At 36.2% G+C, this 18,963-nt stretch overlaps 1 protein-coding gene across 5 annotated transcripts in view; it reads left to right on the forward strand.

Annotated features, from left to right (window-relative positions):
• Nucleotides 1–18,963, forward strand: part of OSBPL8 (oxysterol binding protein like 8) — a 239,332-nt gene that overhangs the window by 143,086 nt on the left and 77,283 nt on the right. For all 5 annotated transcript variants that reach the window (XM_023738893.1, XM_023738892.1, XM_004384622.3 and 2 more), the window contains one exon: nucleotides 3,182–3,319. In XM_023738893.1, the coding sequence (XP_023594661.1) occupies nucleotides 3,182–3,319 (138 nt within the window). The remainder of the gene's footprint in view (nucleotides 1–3,181; nucleotides 3,320–18,963) is intronic.

An 18,963-nucleotide genomic window follows, 5' to 3' on the forward strand; every position in this document is an offset into this window, starting at 1 on the left:
AGTATAATAGGCTTTTTGGGGTTAGTTTGTAACTACGGGTTGTATGTAAGTCAGGTGCTTGTAACCCAGGGACTGTCTGTAGTTTGGCTATTCGAGGCTTTTTGCAGTTCCATATAAATTTGAGGATTGGCTTTTCCATTTCTGCAAAGAAAATTGTTTGAATTTTGATGGAGATTACATTGAATTTATAGGTCTCTTTGGGTAGTATTGACATCTTTACAATATTAAGTCTTTCAAACCATGAACATGAAATGTACATTTATTTATTTAGATCTTCCTTAATTTCAGCTGTGCTTTATAGTTTTCAGTGTACAAATCTTTCGCTTCTCTGATTAAATTTATTCCTAGGTATTTTATTCTTTTAGATGCTGTTACAAATGGAATCGTTTCCTTAATTTTTTTTTCAGAGTGCTTATTGCTGATATATAGAAACCCAATTGATTTTTGTGTGTTGACCTTGTATCCTACCACTTTTCTAAATTCATTTATTGTCTCTAATAGCTTTCTTGTGGATTCTGTGGATTTTCTATATATGGTATTATGTTATCAATGAAAAGGGGTAATTTTACTTCTTCCTTCCGAATTTGGATACCTTTTATTTCTTTTTCTGGGTTAATTGTTCTGGCTAGGACTTCCAGTAGCAGTGGTGAGCGCGAGTATCATCGTTGTCTTGTTCCTGATCTTAAGGGGAAAGCTCTCACTCTTTCTCCACTGAGTATGGTGTTAGCCGTGGGTTTTCATAAAAGCCTTTATCAGATTGAGGAATTCCCCTTTTATTTCTAGCTTGTTGAGTGTTTATATCATGAAAGGATGTTTGAGTTTTGCCAAATGCCTTTTCTGAGTCAATTGAGATGATCTTGTGGTTCTTTTCTTTTGTTCTATTAATGTGGTGTATTACATTGATTGATTTTCTAATGTTGAACCACCTTTGCATTCCTGAGATAAATCCCACTTGACCATGGTGTATCATCCTTTTAATATGTTTTTGGATTTGGTTTCCTAGTATTTTGTTGAGGATTTTTACATATGTATTTACAAAGGATATTGGTCTGTAGTTTTCCTTTCCTGTAATGTCTTTGTCTGGCTTTGGTATCAGGATAGTGCTAGCCTCATAGAATCAGTTAGAAAGTGTTCCCTCCTCTTCTAACTTTTGGAGTCATTTAAGAAAGACTGGTATTACTTCTGTAAATATTTAGTAGGATTCCCCAGTGAAGCCAGCCGGTCCAAGGCTTTTCTTTTTTGGGAGGTCTTTTTTTTCTTTCTTTTGTATTGTTGTGAATATATATGTAACAAATCATTTGCCTTTTCAGCATTCTTAACATGTACAATGCAGTGATGTTAAATTATGTTTATCATGTCGTTCAACCATTACCATAATCCATTTCAAAATTTTCCCATCATCCTTAACAGAAGCTCAGTGTCCCCTAAGCAGTAAGTCCCTTTTCTCCTCCCTCCACCCACTTTTGCTAAGCACTAATAAATTCTTTGGGAGGTATTTTGATTACTGGTTTAATCTCTTTGCTTTTTTACGGATTTGTTGAGATGTTCTGTTTTTTATTGAGTCATTGTAGGAAATTTATGTGTTTCTAGGAATTTGTCTGTTTCATCAAAATGATCTGATTTGTTGGTGTACAATTGTTCATAGCATTCTCTTACGACCCTTTTTTATTCTGTAAGGTCTATTGTAATATCCCCACTTTCTGATTTTAGATAGTTGCATCTTCTTTCTTTGTCTTTGTAAACCTAGATAATGGTTTGTGGATTCTATTGATCTTTTGAAAACATACCAACTTTTAGTTTCATTGATTCCCTCTACTGTTTTTCTCTTCTCTGTTTCATTTATCACTGCTCTAATCTTTGTTATTTCCCTCCTTCTGGTAGCTTTGGGCTTGCTTTGCTCTTTTTTTCAAGTTCCTCAAGTTGTGCAGTCAGATTCTTGATTTTAGATCTTTTGTCTTTTTTAATGTAGGTGTTTACTGCTATGAATTTCCTTTTGAGCCCTGCTTTAGCTGCATCCCATAAGTTTTGAGATGTTGCTACCATCTTCCCAGAATCCTCTAGATTTGTTTTTTTAACTTGATGGGAAAATATTTTTTTTTAATATATCTTTACTCAGATCATAAGTGAAAGTAGTTCTGAATTTTTACTTTGAAATTTAATGTGCTAAAATATAATTTTGAAAACTTTAGTGCAACAGAAAACATATCCAAACAATTTGATTTAAAACATGTAGTGATAAAAATGCGAATGTAAGGTTCTGGTTGTTTAAGTTGAAAACTTAAACCAAGAGTGAAGGCTGAATCATTCTCTCTTAAGAGAATACTAACGTTTTTGTAAACTGAAAGTACCACAGAGACATGAAATGAAAGAATGTGGAGATCCTAGGGCACTGTGAACTTGCTCACAGTTTGTCCCATTACTTCACTGTGTGTTTTTCTGTTTTCTGCCCTCTCTGGAACTGGGCATTGCTCTCCTCTATTAGTAGCTTGGCCAGATGAGTGAAAAGCAGCCTTCAGACACCATTGAAATTGATTATTTGGGCAGCAAGCTTTTTAAAAGACCAGACTTTGGAACCAGATGGTCCTGAGTTAGAATCTTGCCTCAGTTACTTACTGGCTACTTAGTCTTATGGAAGACAATCACTGAACCTCAAGTTTTCTCGTCTCTAAAACAGCAATTGTCCTACTTTCCATGAAAATTAGAAATTAGAGTAAGCATTCTCATGAGTGTAAAATATTTTATACTGCTACTAGTTTGTATTTTTCTGATTACTGGTGAGGTTGAGTATCTTTCATATATTTATTGACCATTTGTATCTTCTGTGAAATGACTATTTTTTGCTTAATGCTCTATTGGCAAATAAAAAGAGTTTAATAGTACAATGAAAGGTGCATAATAAACCTCAGTACTTTTTTGCATCAGTTGGTTATGTATTTCCATTTTTATAATGCTTACCATTTGTATATTTGACTCACACATGCCTGTCAATTCTTGGACTGATAGCAAACCAAAATTAAAAGAAAAAAATTGTGCAAATTTATTAAAATAGTGAATAGTGAATTGGTAAGATGAATATAACCACTGAGTCCATTTCAGTCATAATCCTGTTCCATAGTATTAACTGTGCAGTTATTTAAATCTTTGATTTTAGTACTAATTCTGTTTCCCTTCTTCACTTAAGCTGTGTCAGTGAACAGTGACGAATCTCAACTTCTGACACCAGGAAAGATGAGTCAGCGCCAAGGGAAAGAAGCCTATCCAACGCCAACCAAAGATTTGCATCAGCCGTCTCTTAGTCCAGCAAGTCCTCATAGCCAGGGTAAGAAGTTATGGTTTTTAATGTTTTTTGGAGGAGGAGGAGGGAGAATTTATATTTTGGATCTATCATAATTATTAAAATGTAGTGGTATTGCATTTTACCTTTAATTTGCATTTCCCTGATTACTAATGATGTTGAGCATCTTTTCATATGCTCATTGGCCGTTCGTATATCTTTTTTTGTGAAGTGTCAGTTCAGGTTTTTTGGCCATTTAAAAAATTTGGTTGTTTGTCTTCTCGTTATTGATAATATTATTGATGATATTCCAGTATCATCCTTTTCTGGTTTCTTTCAAAGGGCAGTTTTTAATTTTGATGAAGCCCAATTTATCATTTTTTCTTCTTACGATTAAACTTTTTTTTCCCTATTAAAGAACTCTTTGTCTACTCTAAGACTGAATAGAATATTTTCTGTGATTTCTTCTAGAAGTTTTACAGTGTTAAAGTTCTGATCATTCTTCATTTTCATTCTTGCTATTGGCATTTTAGGCCAGGTGCTCATCATTTCACATCTACAGCATATAATACCGCTGCCTCCTAGTTGCTTTAGGACCTTGACCTCTAGTATCCCAGGCTTATCTTTCTTATCAAAACCAAACAAATAATTGTTACATGTTAAGTAATGATGAAATTGGGGGTTCTTATAGATATACATGGCCAGGGAATCCAGGGATCTTATGAAGTAGGTCTCTGAAGGAAATGGGAAATGGCAATTGTAAATAAAAATACCACTTTTTATTATTCAAGGTTGTGATTGAAAAACCATCTAGAGTCCTACATTTATGTCTCATTCTCAAAACAAGCAGTAGCTTACGGTTGCCTAGAGCAGTGGCTCCCTAAGCCTGGCTGTGCCTGAGAATCACCTGGGAGCTCTGCTTAGATGCAGATTCTGTCCCAACCTTCAGAATCTCTAGGGTGAGGCTCAGTAACCTCCAAGTGTATCTGATGTAGCAACGTTTGGACTAGTAAGTGGAAACCAACAGCTGAAAGCATAAATTCCAGAATCCATAATCTGGCAGTCAAGTCTTTGTCTGATTTTACTCTACCCTTCTAATTTTACCTTGTATTTCCTGTCATGATGAATCCACCTAGACATCTTCAAGGTTCTCCAGCGAACCTATGCCTTTATTTGTTCTGGTCCTCCTCCTCTCTTCCCTTTGCTTATCCAAGTACTTTTCATTCTTAAAAATGTAGTTCAAATTTCGTTTCATTTGTAAGACTTTCTTAGGTGATATCTTTATCCCAATTCTGACAATTCTTGTGTGACTGCTTCTGTGATGTCATAAGATCTAATTTGTAATGTTGTTATAATATGCATGTATGGTCTTTCCAACAAGAAGTTCTCCAAAGAGAGTTACATGCCTTAAATTACATACTTTCTAAGTGAAAGAATCCCTATTGACATTTCTAAATAGGGAGTTATATATTGGACACCAACAAAAACGAAACTATTATTTAACCTCTGGATGAATGAAATAAACTACTTCTTTGAGTTCAGTTATGTTCAAAGGTTCTAAAGATATCTAGACTTGGAAATATTTTCTAAATACTGTGTTCTCATAGCGAGAGTTATTTATGACAAATACATGCCAGAATTTATTAAACATCTTGACTCAATGACAAGGGTTTTTTAAAAATTATTTTTAAAGTTGGAGGAAAAACATTAAATGTTTTCTTGAAACAAAATATATAAAAACTTCTTGAGTGAATAATGTGACAGATTTTAGTGAGAATTAGGGAATAAAAGTTCAGTTTTGGAGAGGATTGTTTACATGTATCTAAGGAATTACCAGTTGACTCCGTGATTTTTTAAAGCTAATTCCATTAGGCTAGTCAAGGATCTTAACATTTTCTTGTTTCATTGTCAATCCTAAGAGACTTTATTAATAATTATCAACCAAAGTAAATAATTCTTCTATAGAGTTATAACTAAAATCATCAACTTGTTATATTAGGAAGTACTTTTAAGGTTACCTACCTTTATTAATCTTAAAATGCCTTTGTAACACCCTGTAGTCCTGAAGGATAAGTAGATGTTGGCCAGGCATGGAGTTGGTGGGAAGGCTATTTTTCAGGCAAAGGGAGAACAGTATGTACATAAGTCCTGAATTGGTACTTTGAGAGAACTGAAAATATTACTGAAGCATTGAAAGCTATTGGAGAAGAGTTGAGAGATAGGCGAGAACTGAATCCTAGAGGGCCTTTGCCATGGTGATAAATTTTAGACTTCATTTTAAGGATTATATATGTGATTCATTGTGTTTCCAAAAGTGGTCACAACAGTATCTCTATCCTACATGGCTGGCCCTATGACTGCTTTTACCAATAAAATACTATGGAACTGGCTTTCTGGGACTTTGGCCAAGGCATCAGGAAAGCCTAACACCTTCTGTTTTTGCATTCTGGAGGAAACCAGCCATCATATAAAAAGTTTGACTACCCTGACACCACCATGCTGTGATGAAGCCCAAACCATCAATGTAGGGAGGTTACATAGAAGAAGGGAGAAAGGAAGGGAGGGAGAAAGGCCCTTTTATAAGCATATTCTTCTTGCCAAGACCACTAACTGACCAATCCCCTTGGTAAACCACAGTCACATAATTTGCATAGTAATCAACCAATCCCCACAAGTGTTTTACACACCTTATTTGCATAGTAAACTGTCTAATCTCTTTGCAAAGTTGGCCTAGCAAATCATCTTGGCAAAACTGCAAACCCAGGGCTAGAAAGGCCATATATAAAAAGAAATCTCTTGTACTGCTGGAGGAAAGTTAATAGTAACTGAAGAAAGACATGGGGTAAAGAGATTTGTTTGCTTTAAGATAAGAAAAAATTGAGCATGTTCATATATTGATGGGACAAAGGCAGTAGAGAGAAATGCAAAATATGAGAGAAAAAAGGGAATTAATGGGGCAAGTGCTCAGAGAAGGTAGCAGAGATGGGATCCAGTATGAAGGTAGGGGGATTGACCTTAGATGGAAAAACTTCATAACTTGTCTGAACCAAGAATACATCTATAAAGTGGAGGAACCACAGTACTAGGATTACCATGTGATGTTTAGGCTTCAAATGAGGTTGGTATCAATCTGTACTAGTGTGGATTTTTTTCTGCAAGGTTAGACTTTCCTAAGTATGTTGTGCAACAAAAAGATAGTGGCAGAATGGTGTTTGGGATGCTGGCAAGGGAGTGGAAGTTTAATGAATGAGTTTGGTGAATTGCTTTGGGTGAAGAGGGAACAGGATCTATAGGAGGAAATGTCAGTATCAGTAGGCAGCTTAGAGGCTGTGGGGGCAGAGGCAAGGTATCTCCAACACATGAATATTTAACTGATAAATGGGAATAAGTGTGTGGTATAAAAGGAAGAAAGTTGTAGAGAGCAAATTTCTTTACCAGCAAGTACCTAAAGGGCAGGATTTATGTCTTTTTTTTTTTTTTTTTTTGCTATCCCCTATGCCTAGTACGGAGTTCCTAGTGGTGCAAACAGTTAAGTACTTGGCTACTAACCAACAGGTTGGCAGTTTGAATCTACCCAGAGTCCTCAGAAGAAAGAACTGACGGTCTAATTCAAAAAAGTCACAGCCATTGAAAACCCTGTGTAGCTCAATTCTACTCTGACACACATGGGGTTGCCATGAGTCAGAACTGACTCAACAGCAACTGCCTTTTTTTTTTATAGCTAGTATAGTGCCTGAGGAGTCCTGGTGGTGCAGTGGTTAAGTGCTCGGCTGCTAACAGAAAGGTTGGCAGTTTGAACCCACCAGCTGCTCCACAGGAGAAAGATGTGGCACTCTGCTCCCATAAAGATAACTGCCTTGGAAACCTTATAGGGCATTTCTGCTCTGTCCTATAGGGTCGCTATGAGTCACAACTGACTGGGTGGTAACAGGTTTCCATAGTGCCTAGAAAGATGTTTACCTATGTTTTATTGACTACGCACAGGCATTCGGCTGTGTGGATCATAACAAATTATGAATGACATTGCGAAGAGTGGGAATTCCAGAACACTTAATTGTGCTCATGTGGAACCTGTACAGAGACCCAAGTGGCAGTCGTTTGAACAGGGCAACGGGCTACTGCATGGTTTAAAATCAGGAAAGGTATGTGTCAGGGTTGTATCCTTTCACCATATTTATTCAGTCCATATACTGAGCAAATAATCCAAGAAGCTGGACTATATGAAGAAGAATGTGGCGTCAGAATTGGTGCAAGACTCATTAATAACCTGCGATATGCAGGTGACACAGCCTTGCTTGCTGAAAGCAAAGACTGGAAGCACTTACCAATAAAGATCAAAAACTGCAGCCTTCGGTATTGATTACACCTCAACATAAAGAAAACAAAAATCCTCACAAATAGACCAGTAAGCAACATTCATGATAAAATGGAGAAAATATTGAAGTTGTCAAGGATTTCATTTTACTTGGCTCCACAGTCAGCACCCATGGAAGCAGCAGTCAAGAAATCAAATGACATACCGCATTGGGCAAATCTGCTGCGAGAGAACTCTTTAAAGAGTTGAAAACCAAAGATGTCACTTTGAGTACTAAGGTGTGCCTAATCCGAGCCATGATACTTTCAGTCGCCTCATGTGCACATGAAAGCTGGACAATGAATAACGAAGACCGAAGAAAAATTAATGCGTTTGAATTATGGTGTTGGTGAAGAATACTGAATATACTATGGACTGCTAGAAGAATGAACAAGTCTGTCTTTGAAGAATTACAGCTGTAGTGCTCCTTGGAAGAGAGGATGGTGAGACTTCATCTCACATACTCTGAACATGTTATCAGGAGGACTAGTGCCTGGAGAAGGACATCATGCTTGGTAAAGTAGAGAGTCAGCAAAAAAGAGGAAGACCCTCAACAAGATGGATTGACAGTGGCTGCAACAATGGGCTCAAACATTAGCAACGATTGTGCGGATGGTGCAGGACTGAGTAGTGTTTTGTTCTGTTGTGCACACGTTTGCTATGAGTCAGAACCGACTCGACGGCACGTAACAACAACTGAATATAGTGGTTGTGCTTATGTGTTTAATAAGTCTTTATTATCTTTATTGTCTGTTACATACTAATCCTTGCCCTGTGAAGCTCATAATCTCATTTTTTAATAAATAAATGCAGTTTGGTGGGTGACTGTAATGTGCTAGAAACCTGTTCTCTAACATGAACCGCATGTAATATTGTTCTTGTCTGTTCTCTAAAGAGAGAATGCTGTAAGAGAGTGGATGACCATGAAAATTTATTTTGGTGATATTTGTTGGACTCATACTAACAGCAATCCTTTTTTGAGCACTTAGGTTGGTGGGCATTGTGCTAAATGTTGTATGTGCAAAATTAATATTTAACTCTTGAAAGAACCTTACAAGATACAGACACAATTATTATGTCTTATTTCATAAGTGAGAAAACTGAGGATTAGAAATATTAGAAATTTGTTGAAATTTATAAAACTAGTAAGTGGCAGAGGCAGGCTTCAAACTCAGGACTGATTTCAATGTCCATATTCTTAAGTTCTATACTATATGGGGGAGCCCTGGTGGCTCAGTGGTTAAGCATTCACTGCTAACCAAATTTGACAGTTCAAATCTACCAGCCACTCCTTGGAAACCCTATGGGGTAGTTCTACTCTGTCCTATAGGGTCGCTGTGAGTTGGAATCGACTTGACTGCAAGAGGTGTTTTTTTGTTTTTTACTATGTACTATACTGGAAGGAACTACAGTGCCCTTTCTCTTTGTTTTTATACTTGCTATGGTATTAGAAATTTATGTTTTGCCAGTGTTTTAGAATGGCAGAGATTTTCATTTCTGTTTTCTGACATTAGCTCCTTCATGCATATTGATTTATACTGACTTAATATAGGTCATCCCTTAAAAACAATTAAGTTTGTTTTTTGCAGTGTGGTTTCCTTGTATCATTTTAGGATTTCTCTCTCTTTCTGTCTCTGTCTCTCTCTCTCTTTTGGAGGAGTTGGAAAGACTCATTTTCGGTAAAGCCCACAGACATCAAGATATTCTTTTATTTGTTATATGTTTAAGTTATGATGATGAATCAGATTATTCCAAAATTTGTGTATTTGCCAATTTTTTTTTCTTATCAAAGGCTGAGCATCAATTTACTTGAAAATAGTTTTGACTTAAGTATGATTAATCTTTTAAATAGGATGGTATTTGTTTTATGCCAACTTTTTTGGGCTTAATGTATTTCAGTTGTTTATCAAGAAAGAAAGACGTGGATTAATTAGGCTTATTGTCTTCCTTTTCCCCTCTACTTTTATATAAGAACAATGCCCGTGGAGCCTAGAGACAAAATTATAGCTCACCTCATGGGTAGATACTCTCTTTCCTCTGGATCTTGTTTGAGATTATTATCAAAGCTTTATGAGATACTATAGCTTATCTTGTAGCTGCCCTTTTATTCTTTGTAAAAAGTTATTTTGCGTGCTTTTATTTTTTAAAAAGCATCTTTCAGTTTGTAGTGCTTTGTGAGACAATATAAAATGTTGCTTTTGTCGAAACTAAAATGTCAGTTTGAAACTAATTTTTAAATTTTTATAATTTAAAAACTTTTAAAACTAATAGTTTTACCTGCTTAATAACCAGTTTGGTGAAAATTAATTTAGACCATGCTTAGAATATCTAGGTTTGAATGAAAATGTCCATTCTTAGTGTCATGTTTCTCCTATCTCTTAGTAAATTCTCAAACCTGTAGTTCCTTTACTTGGAATGCTCTAGCAGCATTAAAAATGATACGATTGGATCTATATCCACAGCTTAATAGAAGACTTCAGAGTGAAGGAGGATGTTCTCTAACACAGAGTTTACTGGTGTGAAGGTGTAACAGATTCCCCAGGGTGACAATGTTAGACATTGCTGGTATAACCTCAGGTGAAAAACACAAAGAAGTGCCTTCATTAAAGTGGTTCGCAAACAAAAGGAGAGATAGAAATCAGTTTTGTCCATGAACCTAAGCAACTCCTCCTTTCTTGGTAAGACATTTCTGGGGTCAATTTGAACACGTATGGGTCCAAACACATAAACAGATGTATTCTTGTGTATATGTGTCATATTTAATGACAATTATGTGTGACCATACTTTGCCTGAGAGAGAACTGTGGTTGTCTCCATCCTCATTATCTAATTTTTTTTTGCTAAATGCTATGTTTTGCTTTACAGTCATAAGTTGTTTCTTTAGAAATAGTATAAATTGAAGACTGCTAATTTTCTTCTGCATTTTTGAATCCACAATGTTTTAAGATTTCTATAAGGCACGGTTGTTTTCTGTTTTAAAATTCATGTGTTTTGGTAGTTGCTTTGCAGAGCTATGAAGGTACTTTTTGAATAATGAAAGAGAATATAATGTTTACAAGTTAAAAATTAGAATAAAGTATTTTTCTAAATATCTCTTTTGAGACATCCAGTTATCTGTGCAACTGTTCCTGTGTTCCTGTATGGGGAACTAAAATACTTTGAAAGCATTTATTAAAAATGAGAATGAACTAATAATTCAGCTTTGTTTTAGGCATCTTTATCAAAGATAAGAGGACTCCGTCTTATCCTTGCCAGGCCCTGTTAATTGCTTCTTTAACAAAGCAGTAATATGAACATTCAGAACACTAAAAGACATTTTTTTCCCAAAAATGTCCTCTCTCTCTATATATATATATAACTTACAATAACATAAAAGAATAATCAAGTATTACCTGCAATCGGTACTCAGCTCTCTTCTCTTGGGATTCCCCACACCTTGTTTTAAAGTCTGAGTGGTTGAGATCTCCTTCTTAGCAGGAGTTTCATCTACTCTTATGACCAAGTGACTGCTTGTGACCTGAATGATCGATAGTGATGACATCAAAATTCAGTTTTCTTATTTGTGGCATGGAGAGGTGTGCTTCCTGTATTATTTAATAAATATATGACAGAATAATATCAGTATAATTTACCAAGTAACATTTACATAATTTCTGAAAGAAGATAAACAGTAATTTCATAGAACATCTGCTCCATTTCCTTTGATTCTTGTAACTTTGAACATATATGGGTTTAATTTAAGGATGTAACATTGAAAGTTTAGTAAACTTCTGTCTTCCCAGGTGAAGAAAGGATTAGTCGTGACAGCCAGATATCCCCTGGGGAGTGCAGGATTTTCCAAGAGTCTCCTCTAACAAGCTAGCCTTTATTTAACCTACTTGGTACATAGTTCTGTGCTGGAAAGCAAGAAGCAAACTAAAGGTGATATTCTCAACCCCTGCCCGGATGAGTTTGATTTTTAATTGGGAAACTTAGGGGAAAGAATTAGGGAAACGTTATGAAGAAACATGAAAAATGTAAGTGAACTTTCAGTTCTAGTAACATGGTAAAGTAGATGTTCAGAGAAAACTTTCCTAGTAACATCAAAATGCCAGATGAAATATTTTAAAATTTATTTTTCAAGTGTCACTGAGCTGTCAGAAAAGTAAGGGAAACGGCAGGAGGAGCAGAATTATTGAGAAAGTGGGAATTCATAGAGATGATGAACTCTGGAATCAGCATTTGTCCTTACCACCGGCTACTGATTCCTGATAGTCTAAAGCTTGGGCTTTAACAAAAGAAAGGAGAAAAAGCCTATGACTCATATGAAACAGAAATTTGTATTGGGGACCTCTGTTCGTATACTTTTTCTTCATATAATCTGGCTTCTTAGATTATTTGTTCAGCATACGGATTGAATAAGTAAGGTGAAAGGATACAACCCTGCCACACACCTTTTTCAGTTTTAAACCATCCAGTATCCCCTTGTCCTGTTCAAACAACTGCCTCTTGATCCATGTATAGGTTCCACATGAGCTCAATTCAGTGTTCTGAAATTCCTATTCTTTGCAGTGTTCTCCATAATTTGTTAATGATCCACATGGTTGAATGCCTTCAGGTAGTTGATAAAACACAGGTAATCATTTCTCTAGTATTCTCTGCTTTCGGCAAAGATCCATCTGACAACAGCAACGAAATCTCTCGTTCCATGTCCTCTTCTGAACCCAGCTTGAACTATTGACAGTTCCTTGTCAATGTACGGTTGCAGTTGTTTTTAAATTATCTTCAGCAGAATTTTGCTGGCATGTAATATTAATGGTATTGTTGGACAGTTCCCACATTCTGTTTGATTGCTTTTTTTTTGAGTGGGCACGAATATGGATGTCTTCCAGTCAGTTGGCCAGGTAGCCGTCTTCCAGATTTCTTGACATAGACGAGTAAGCACTTCCAGCATTGCATCCATTTGTTGAAACATCTCAATTGGTATTCCATCAGTTTCTGGAGACTTGTTTTTTGCCAATGCCTTCAGTGCAGCTTGAACTTCTTCCTTCAGTACCGGTGGTTCTTGATTATATGGTACCTTCCAGAATGGTTGAATGTGGACCAGTTCTTTTTGTTGCAGTGACTCTGTATTCCTTCCATCTTCTTTGATGCTTACTGCATCATTCAGTTTTTCACCCATAGAATGTTTCAGTAATTCAACTCGAGGCCTGAATTTCCTCTTCAAGTCTTTCAACTTGAGAAGTGCCATTCCTCTTCTTCCCTCTTGGTTTTCTAACTCCAGGTCTTTGCACATTTCATAATACTTTGCCTTGTCTTCTTGAGCTACCATTTGAAATCTTATGTTCACCTCTTTTACTTCATCACTTTGTCTATTCCCTTTAGCTACTCTGCATTTCCAAGCAAGTTTCAGAGTTCTTCTGACATCCATTTTGGTCTTTTCCTTTTTTCATGTCTTTTTAATGACCTTTCACTTTCTTCATGTATACTGTTCTTGATATGATCCCACAATTCATCTGGTTTTTGGTCATTAGCTTCAGTGCATCAAATCTGTTTTTGAGATGGGCTTTAAATTCAGATGGGATGTATTCAGTGTTGTGCTTTGGCCTTTGTAGACTTGCTTTGTTTTTCTTCAGCTTCAACTTTAACTTGCACATGAGCAGTTAATGGTCTTTTCTACGGTTGGCCTCTGGCTTTGTCTTGACTGATGATATTGAGCATCTCCATAGGGTTCCTCTATTTAGGAAGATTGCCTTGTTTGAGCAGAAGGTCACATGGGACTCACATATTAATAAGGGAAGAATAGGATACCGTCCAGCCAGCCAGCTTCTCTATTGTTTCTTTCCATAGATGTAATTGATAGGGATAGATATACGATGAAGTAATGAAATGAGTAAAACAGAATTTAGGATAATGGTTAACTCTGGTTGGGAGGGAGGAATGTGCAATCAGAGAGGGGTACATGAGAACCTTCAAAGGACTTGTTATGTTTGTTTTCTTAAGTTGGTGCTAAGTATGTAGGTTTTCATTTTTATTAATATTGTTTAAAATGAATGTGTATTATATACACTCTTGTGCATATCATATTTAAAATAAATGTTTTTTCTCTTTGGTGTGATATAGTGTATGGACTAGTACGGCTCTTTGTGAGGTTTTCATAGTTATATAACTAGGCTAGAAAAATAATCATACTATTTTGAGTTTTCATTAGGTTAAATATTTTCAATTCAAAGACTGTCCTTTGAGATTATAGTCTTCTTGCTGTATAGTATTTAATGTTTCTTTATGAATTGATAGAGATTGTGATTTATAGGTTCTTTTTAAATATTAATGGCTTATCTTTAAAAATAAAAAGATAATAACTCTTATGGCAGTACCACAATTTTTGGTGGTGGTGGTGGGAATTTTACTGGTCTACAGAATTCAAAATCTAAGAAATACAGGTTTATGTCATTTACCCAGGTAAGGAGTTGTGGGTGTAGGATAAAGATAAGAAAATCCTTGTATTTTGGTTGTAATAATGACCGTGAATTTAGTTGGCTGTGTGGATATAACCGTGGAACCAAAGTAGCTTCTTCAGAATCTTGTTAGGCTCATCATTAGGGAATTTCTAGAGTATAGCAGCCTGTAACTTAATTTATGTCCAACTCCAAAGCTCCTAAAGATGGATAGAGTTTTTGGTGGGTAAGTGAAAAGATGTGAGCACTGGGAGTGGCACCAGCATTTGAACATCAGCTAGAAGAGGAAATGGAGAGATCAGTAACCCATGCTTGTGGAGAGGGGCTTGTAAACTCCAGATACTTTTGGAGCACTATGATGTTTAAATTGTGCATTATGCCACAAAGTAAGTGGCTTTAAAAGAACAGAAATGTATTGTCTTACAGTTCTAGAGGCTAGAAGTCTAAATCAGAGTGTCAGCCATGTTGATTCCTTCTGAAGGGTCTGAGAGAGAAACTGTTCCGTGCCTCTCTTCTAGCTTCTGGTGACTCCCAGCAATCCATCTGTTCTTTGGCTTGTGGCCAGCTCTACATCTGTTGTCAAATGGTCATCCTTCCTCTGTCTGTCTGTGTGTCTATTCGCCTTATTATATTACTCAAATGGGATTAGGACCCACCCTGCTCTGATATGACCCCATGTTAACTGGTAACATTTTCAAAGCCCATATTTCCAGACAAGGTCACCTTCAGAGTTACCAGGGTTAGAATTTCAGCATACCTTTTTAGGGGATACAGTTCAGTCTGTTACAAATGCATACAGTGGGAAACAGGATTTTCTTTATCTTTTATGTTTTGAGAATTTAGTTATATAGAAGAACAGTGCCTGGAAAGAATAATAGTTTTCTTCTAATATGATATTTGGGCAAATTTCTAGTGGTAGAACTTTTGAAACATAGATGTTTTTAGTTTTGAGTTGAGTCCCTAATTTACAAACTGCCCTTATATATCAAAAAGAACCTAGTTGGGTGACCTAAGGAACCCTTGTGGCACAGTGATTAAAGCACTTGGCTGCTAACCGGAAGATTGGCGGGTAAAGTCAGTGGTTCAAACTCACCAGCTGCTCCATGGAAGAAAGATGTGGCAATCTGCTTCCATAAAGATTTACAGCCTTGGAAACCCTGTGGGGAAGTTCTACTCTGTCCTGTAGGGTTACCACGAGTCAGAATCGACTCGACGGCAGTGGGTTTGGTCTTGATTTTGGCTGACCTAGGTCTTATATGTATCCCATTCTTCTTCACTGTTGTTGAGATGTCCCTCATTTTCTCCTTTCTCACTGAAGACCCTACTGGCCTGGAGTCATCTTGTTTATGGTCTTAGAGTCTCACCTTACCACAAAACTGGTTGATGCTGGCATCTATGTTGACAGGCTTAGGGAAAGGAGAGTGAGGAGGAGAGGAGAAAGTAAATACTGCCCCAAGAGCTGGATTCTTATTATTGGCTCTATTGCTCATTTACTCTGTGACCTTGAGTATATGTCTCTCAAAGCCTGATTACCTTATCAATAAAACTAGGATACTACTCCTTTTATATGTCATACTGTTCTTTGAATCTATTGATAACATGTGAAAACACTTTTGAAAATATATTACCATATAAATTTGAGGTGGTATTGTGATGGTTAAATTCATAGGAACTGTTAGTTTAGTACATTTGCAGTTAAGTAGATTTTTGTGGACAGTCTTAGAAACTTAAGCACCTCACTTAACATTTATTTCTCAGGAATGACTCTGATTTTCAAACAGCGAACCGTTAATGCACATGTACTCGTGCATGCATGTATGTGCGCACAGACACATACTCATATATCGAGACCTCAGTAAGAGCAGAAACCAGTTCATAGCTCTCTTCTCAGTGTCTAACATAGTTCATAAAACATAGTAGGTGTCACTAAATTTTTGTTGAATAAATGATTGCAGAATGTACATTACCTATTGTCGTCGAGTTGACTCCAACTCATAGCGACCCTATAGAACAGAGTAGAACTCCCCCATAGGGTTTCCAAGGCTGTAATCTTTATGGAAGCAGACTGCCACATCTTTTTCCTGTGGAGCTGCTGGCGGGTTCAAACCGCTGACGTTTCAGTTAGCCGAGTGCATTAACCACTGACCACCAGGACTCCTTACAATATACGTATATAATTATAAAGAAGTTTTCATCCAGAAGAAAATACCGTCTTACATTTCTTGCAGTGAATATGGGTATATAGGCAAGAGTGCTATCTAGTCTTAAAATTATTTTAAGCCATCCTTTTCATTTCTGTCTACATTTTAATGTGCTTTCATGTTGAAAACATTTAATGGAGAATCTCCAGTTATTTTCTGAGGAAATGTGTGATATAATAAGATGGCTTTGTATAATTTTCAAGCCATATAATCATTGTCATGGATTGAATTGCGTCCCTCAAAAATGTGTGTCAACTTAGCTAAGCCATGATTCCCAGTATTGTGTGATTGTCCACCATTTTGTCACCTGGTGCGATTTTCCGATGTGTTATAAATCCTACCTCTATGATGTTAATGAGGCAGAATTAGAGGCAGTTACATTAATGAGACAGGGCTCAATCTACAAGATTAGGTTGTGTCTTAAGTGAATCTCTTTTGAGATATAAAAGAGAAAAGTGAGGAGAGAGACCTGGGGCCTCATACCACCAAGAAAGAAGCACCAGGAGCATAGCGCGTCCTTTGAACCCGGGTTCCCTGTGCTAAGGAACTCCTAGTTCGGGGGAAGATTGATGACAAGGACCTTGCCCCAGAGTGAGAAAGCCTTCCCCTAGAGCTGACACCCTGAATTCGGACTTTAGCCTCCTAGACTCTGAGAGAATAAATTTCTCTTTGTTAAAACCATCGACTTGTGGTATTTCTGTTATAGCAGCACTGGATAACTAAGACAATCATCAATGAGACTTTACTAACTACAGCTAAGAAACTATTTTGGCCTATTAACCCATTGCTGTTGAGTTGATTCTGACTCATAGCGACCCTGTAGGACAGAGTAGAACTGCCCCATAGGGTTTCCAAGGAGCGGCTAGTGGATTTGAACTGCAGACCTTTTGGTTAGCAGCCATAGCCCTTAACCACTGCACCACCAGGGCTCCATCTTGGCCTATTGGAGGATGGAAATTGATGAGAGCCTTATTATTGTTTTCTATTTTAAGGCAAAAGTCATTATCTCTTACTTCAGTTTGTATGTCCTTTGAAAGGTTATTAATAGACTTGTTTACTAAGTCTGAGCTGCTCCAATGGGTGACCTATATTATTTGAATTTCATGTTCTATGAGAGAACTTGTTTTTGTTGCTGCCAGATTTGCACAGTACCGTCTTCAGATGTTAAATTCATTGTAAGGTAGTGGTTCGGTACATGTTTGGACATAGTACTTTCTTAAATTCTTGTCGGTTAATTTTTGTTTTCGGCATTTTTTCTTTCACTAACTCCGCTACTTAAAAGGATTTTAAACATGTCTTAAAGCCTTGTATTTTCACCAGTGTATTTTATCATGAGTCTGCATATGGAATTGTATAGAATTTAGATGAGTTTTCCAACTACTGTATTAGATTATTTCAAAAATCTCAGCTATGTTAGATGATTGCCATCTGTTTCATAAACAGAGGTGACCTGGAATTTGTCCGTAGAACTCATTAAAGTTCTAATATTGTACTGAGATGCTTTCTGCAACCGTAACCTTTTGGTTCTATAAAAAGAGAAGTTATGGTTGGGCATTTTCTCCAGGCATATAGCAGAAGTGTTTAGAGAATCTTTTTATTAGTGGCCTTTTGTGATTTTTATCTCTGCTCCAAATGTCTACCATTTCAATATGGAAAGAGCCATTGAAGCAGAGATAATAGTCAGTCTGTTCTGTGGCAAAGTGGTAATAAAATTGTATAATTAGTTGTTTTCAATATTAGAGAATTTCAAAAGAAGTGTATTGTTTACTCCAGTGCTTTCCAATCTTGACTTGGTTCTACAGTAAGAAATACTTTTGACATCACTACCGAAAGTTTAATATATACAGTTACATTAAAAACAGCCTAAAACGAATGATCCATTAAACAGTCTTTGCTCTTTTTATGAGTATGATGCACTCTGATATTTCCTATGCAGACCTATTCAGTTTCATTTTAAAAATTTGCTATTTGTGCCCCATGAAATTGATTTTCAGCCTACCAATGGGTTGTGACTTTTATTTTCAAAAATAGTTTAAAATAAGTGTGTTTATTTACAGGTCAAAATTTGTTTTCAACATGAATGTCTCAGATGACATTCACAACTACTATGATGATCTTGAAACATTCTTGTAATTTTCACTTGTTTTTATTCATAGATAATGTAATATAAAATGGGAGAAATAGTAGATGCAGAAATTAACCCAGATATATTTTAAGAGTGTTGAGCTTTGCTATAAACTTTGCAATAGCTGAATCTAGCCAACACGACAGAGCCATATGTAACTAGGTGGTAGGTCTTCAAAAGAGGTAAATCAGGCTTTGAATATAGTTTGATGGGTCCTTAGCCTGACTTTACAATTAATACAAAATCAGGAGTGAATATAAATAATTCTGAAATTAAACTGAAATCATAAAGGATATTTAAAATGTTTTAAAAATAGATCTTTGGTTTTTAGAACAATAAATCTAGATTTGGTTTTAAAATAGCAGTTGCCTTTAAAAATGAGTTTTTGTTTAAAATGTGGTATGTACTCATTACTAAAGAAAAGAGTATTTGTATTGTATTTTCCTTATGAAATTAATGTCTATCAGTTTGTTATAGCCTGTCTTGAGATCTTTGTAATGTAATAGTTTTCTTTGGAATAGATTATTGACTCGAAAATGTAACTTAGTTGCTACTTTACATTTATAAAATAA

This window comes from Trichechus manatus, unplaced genomic scaffold (genome assembly GCF_000243295.1).
Source record: "Trichechus manatus latirostris isolate Lorelei unplaced genomic scaffold, TriManLat1.0 scaffold00125, whole genome shotgun sequence".
Lineage (NCBI taxonomy): Eukaryota > Metazoa > Chordata > Mammalia > Sirenia > Trichechidae > Trichechus > Trichechus manatus.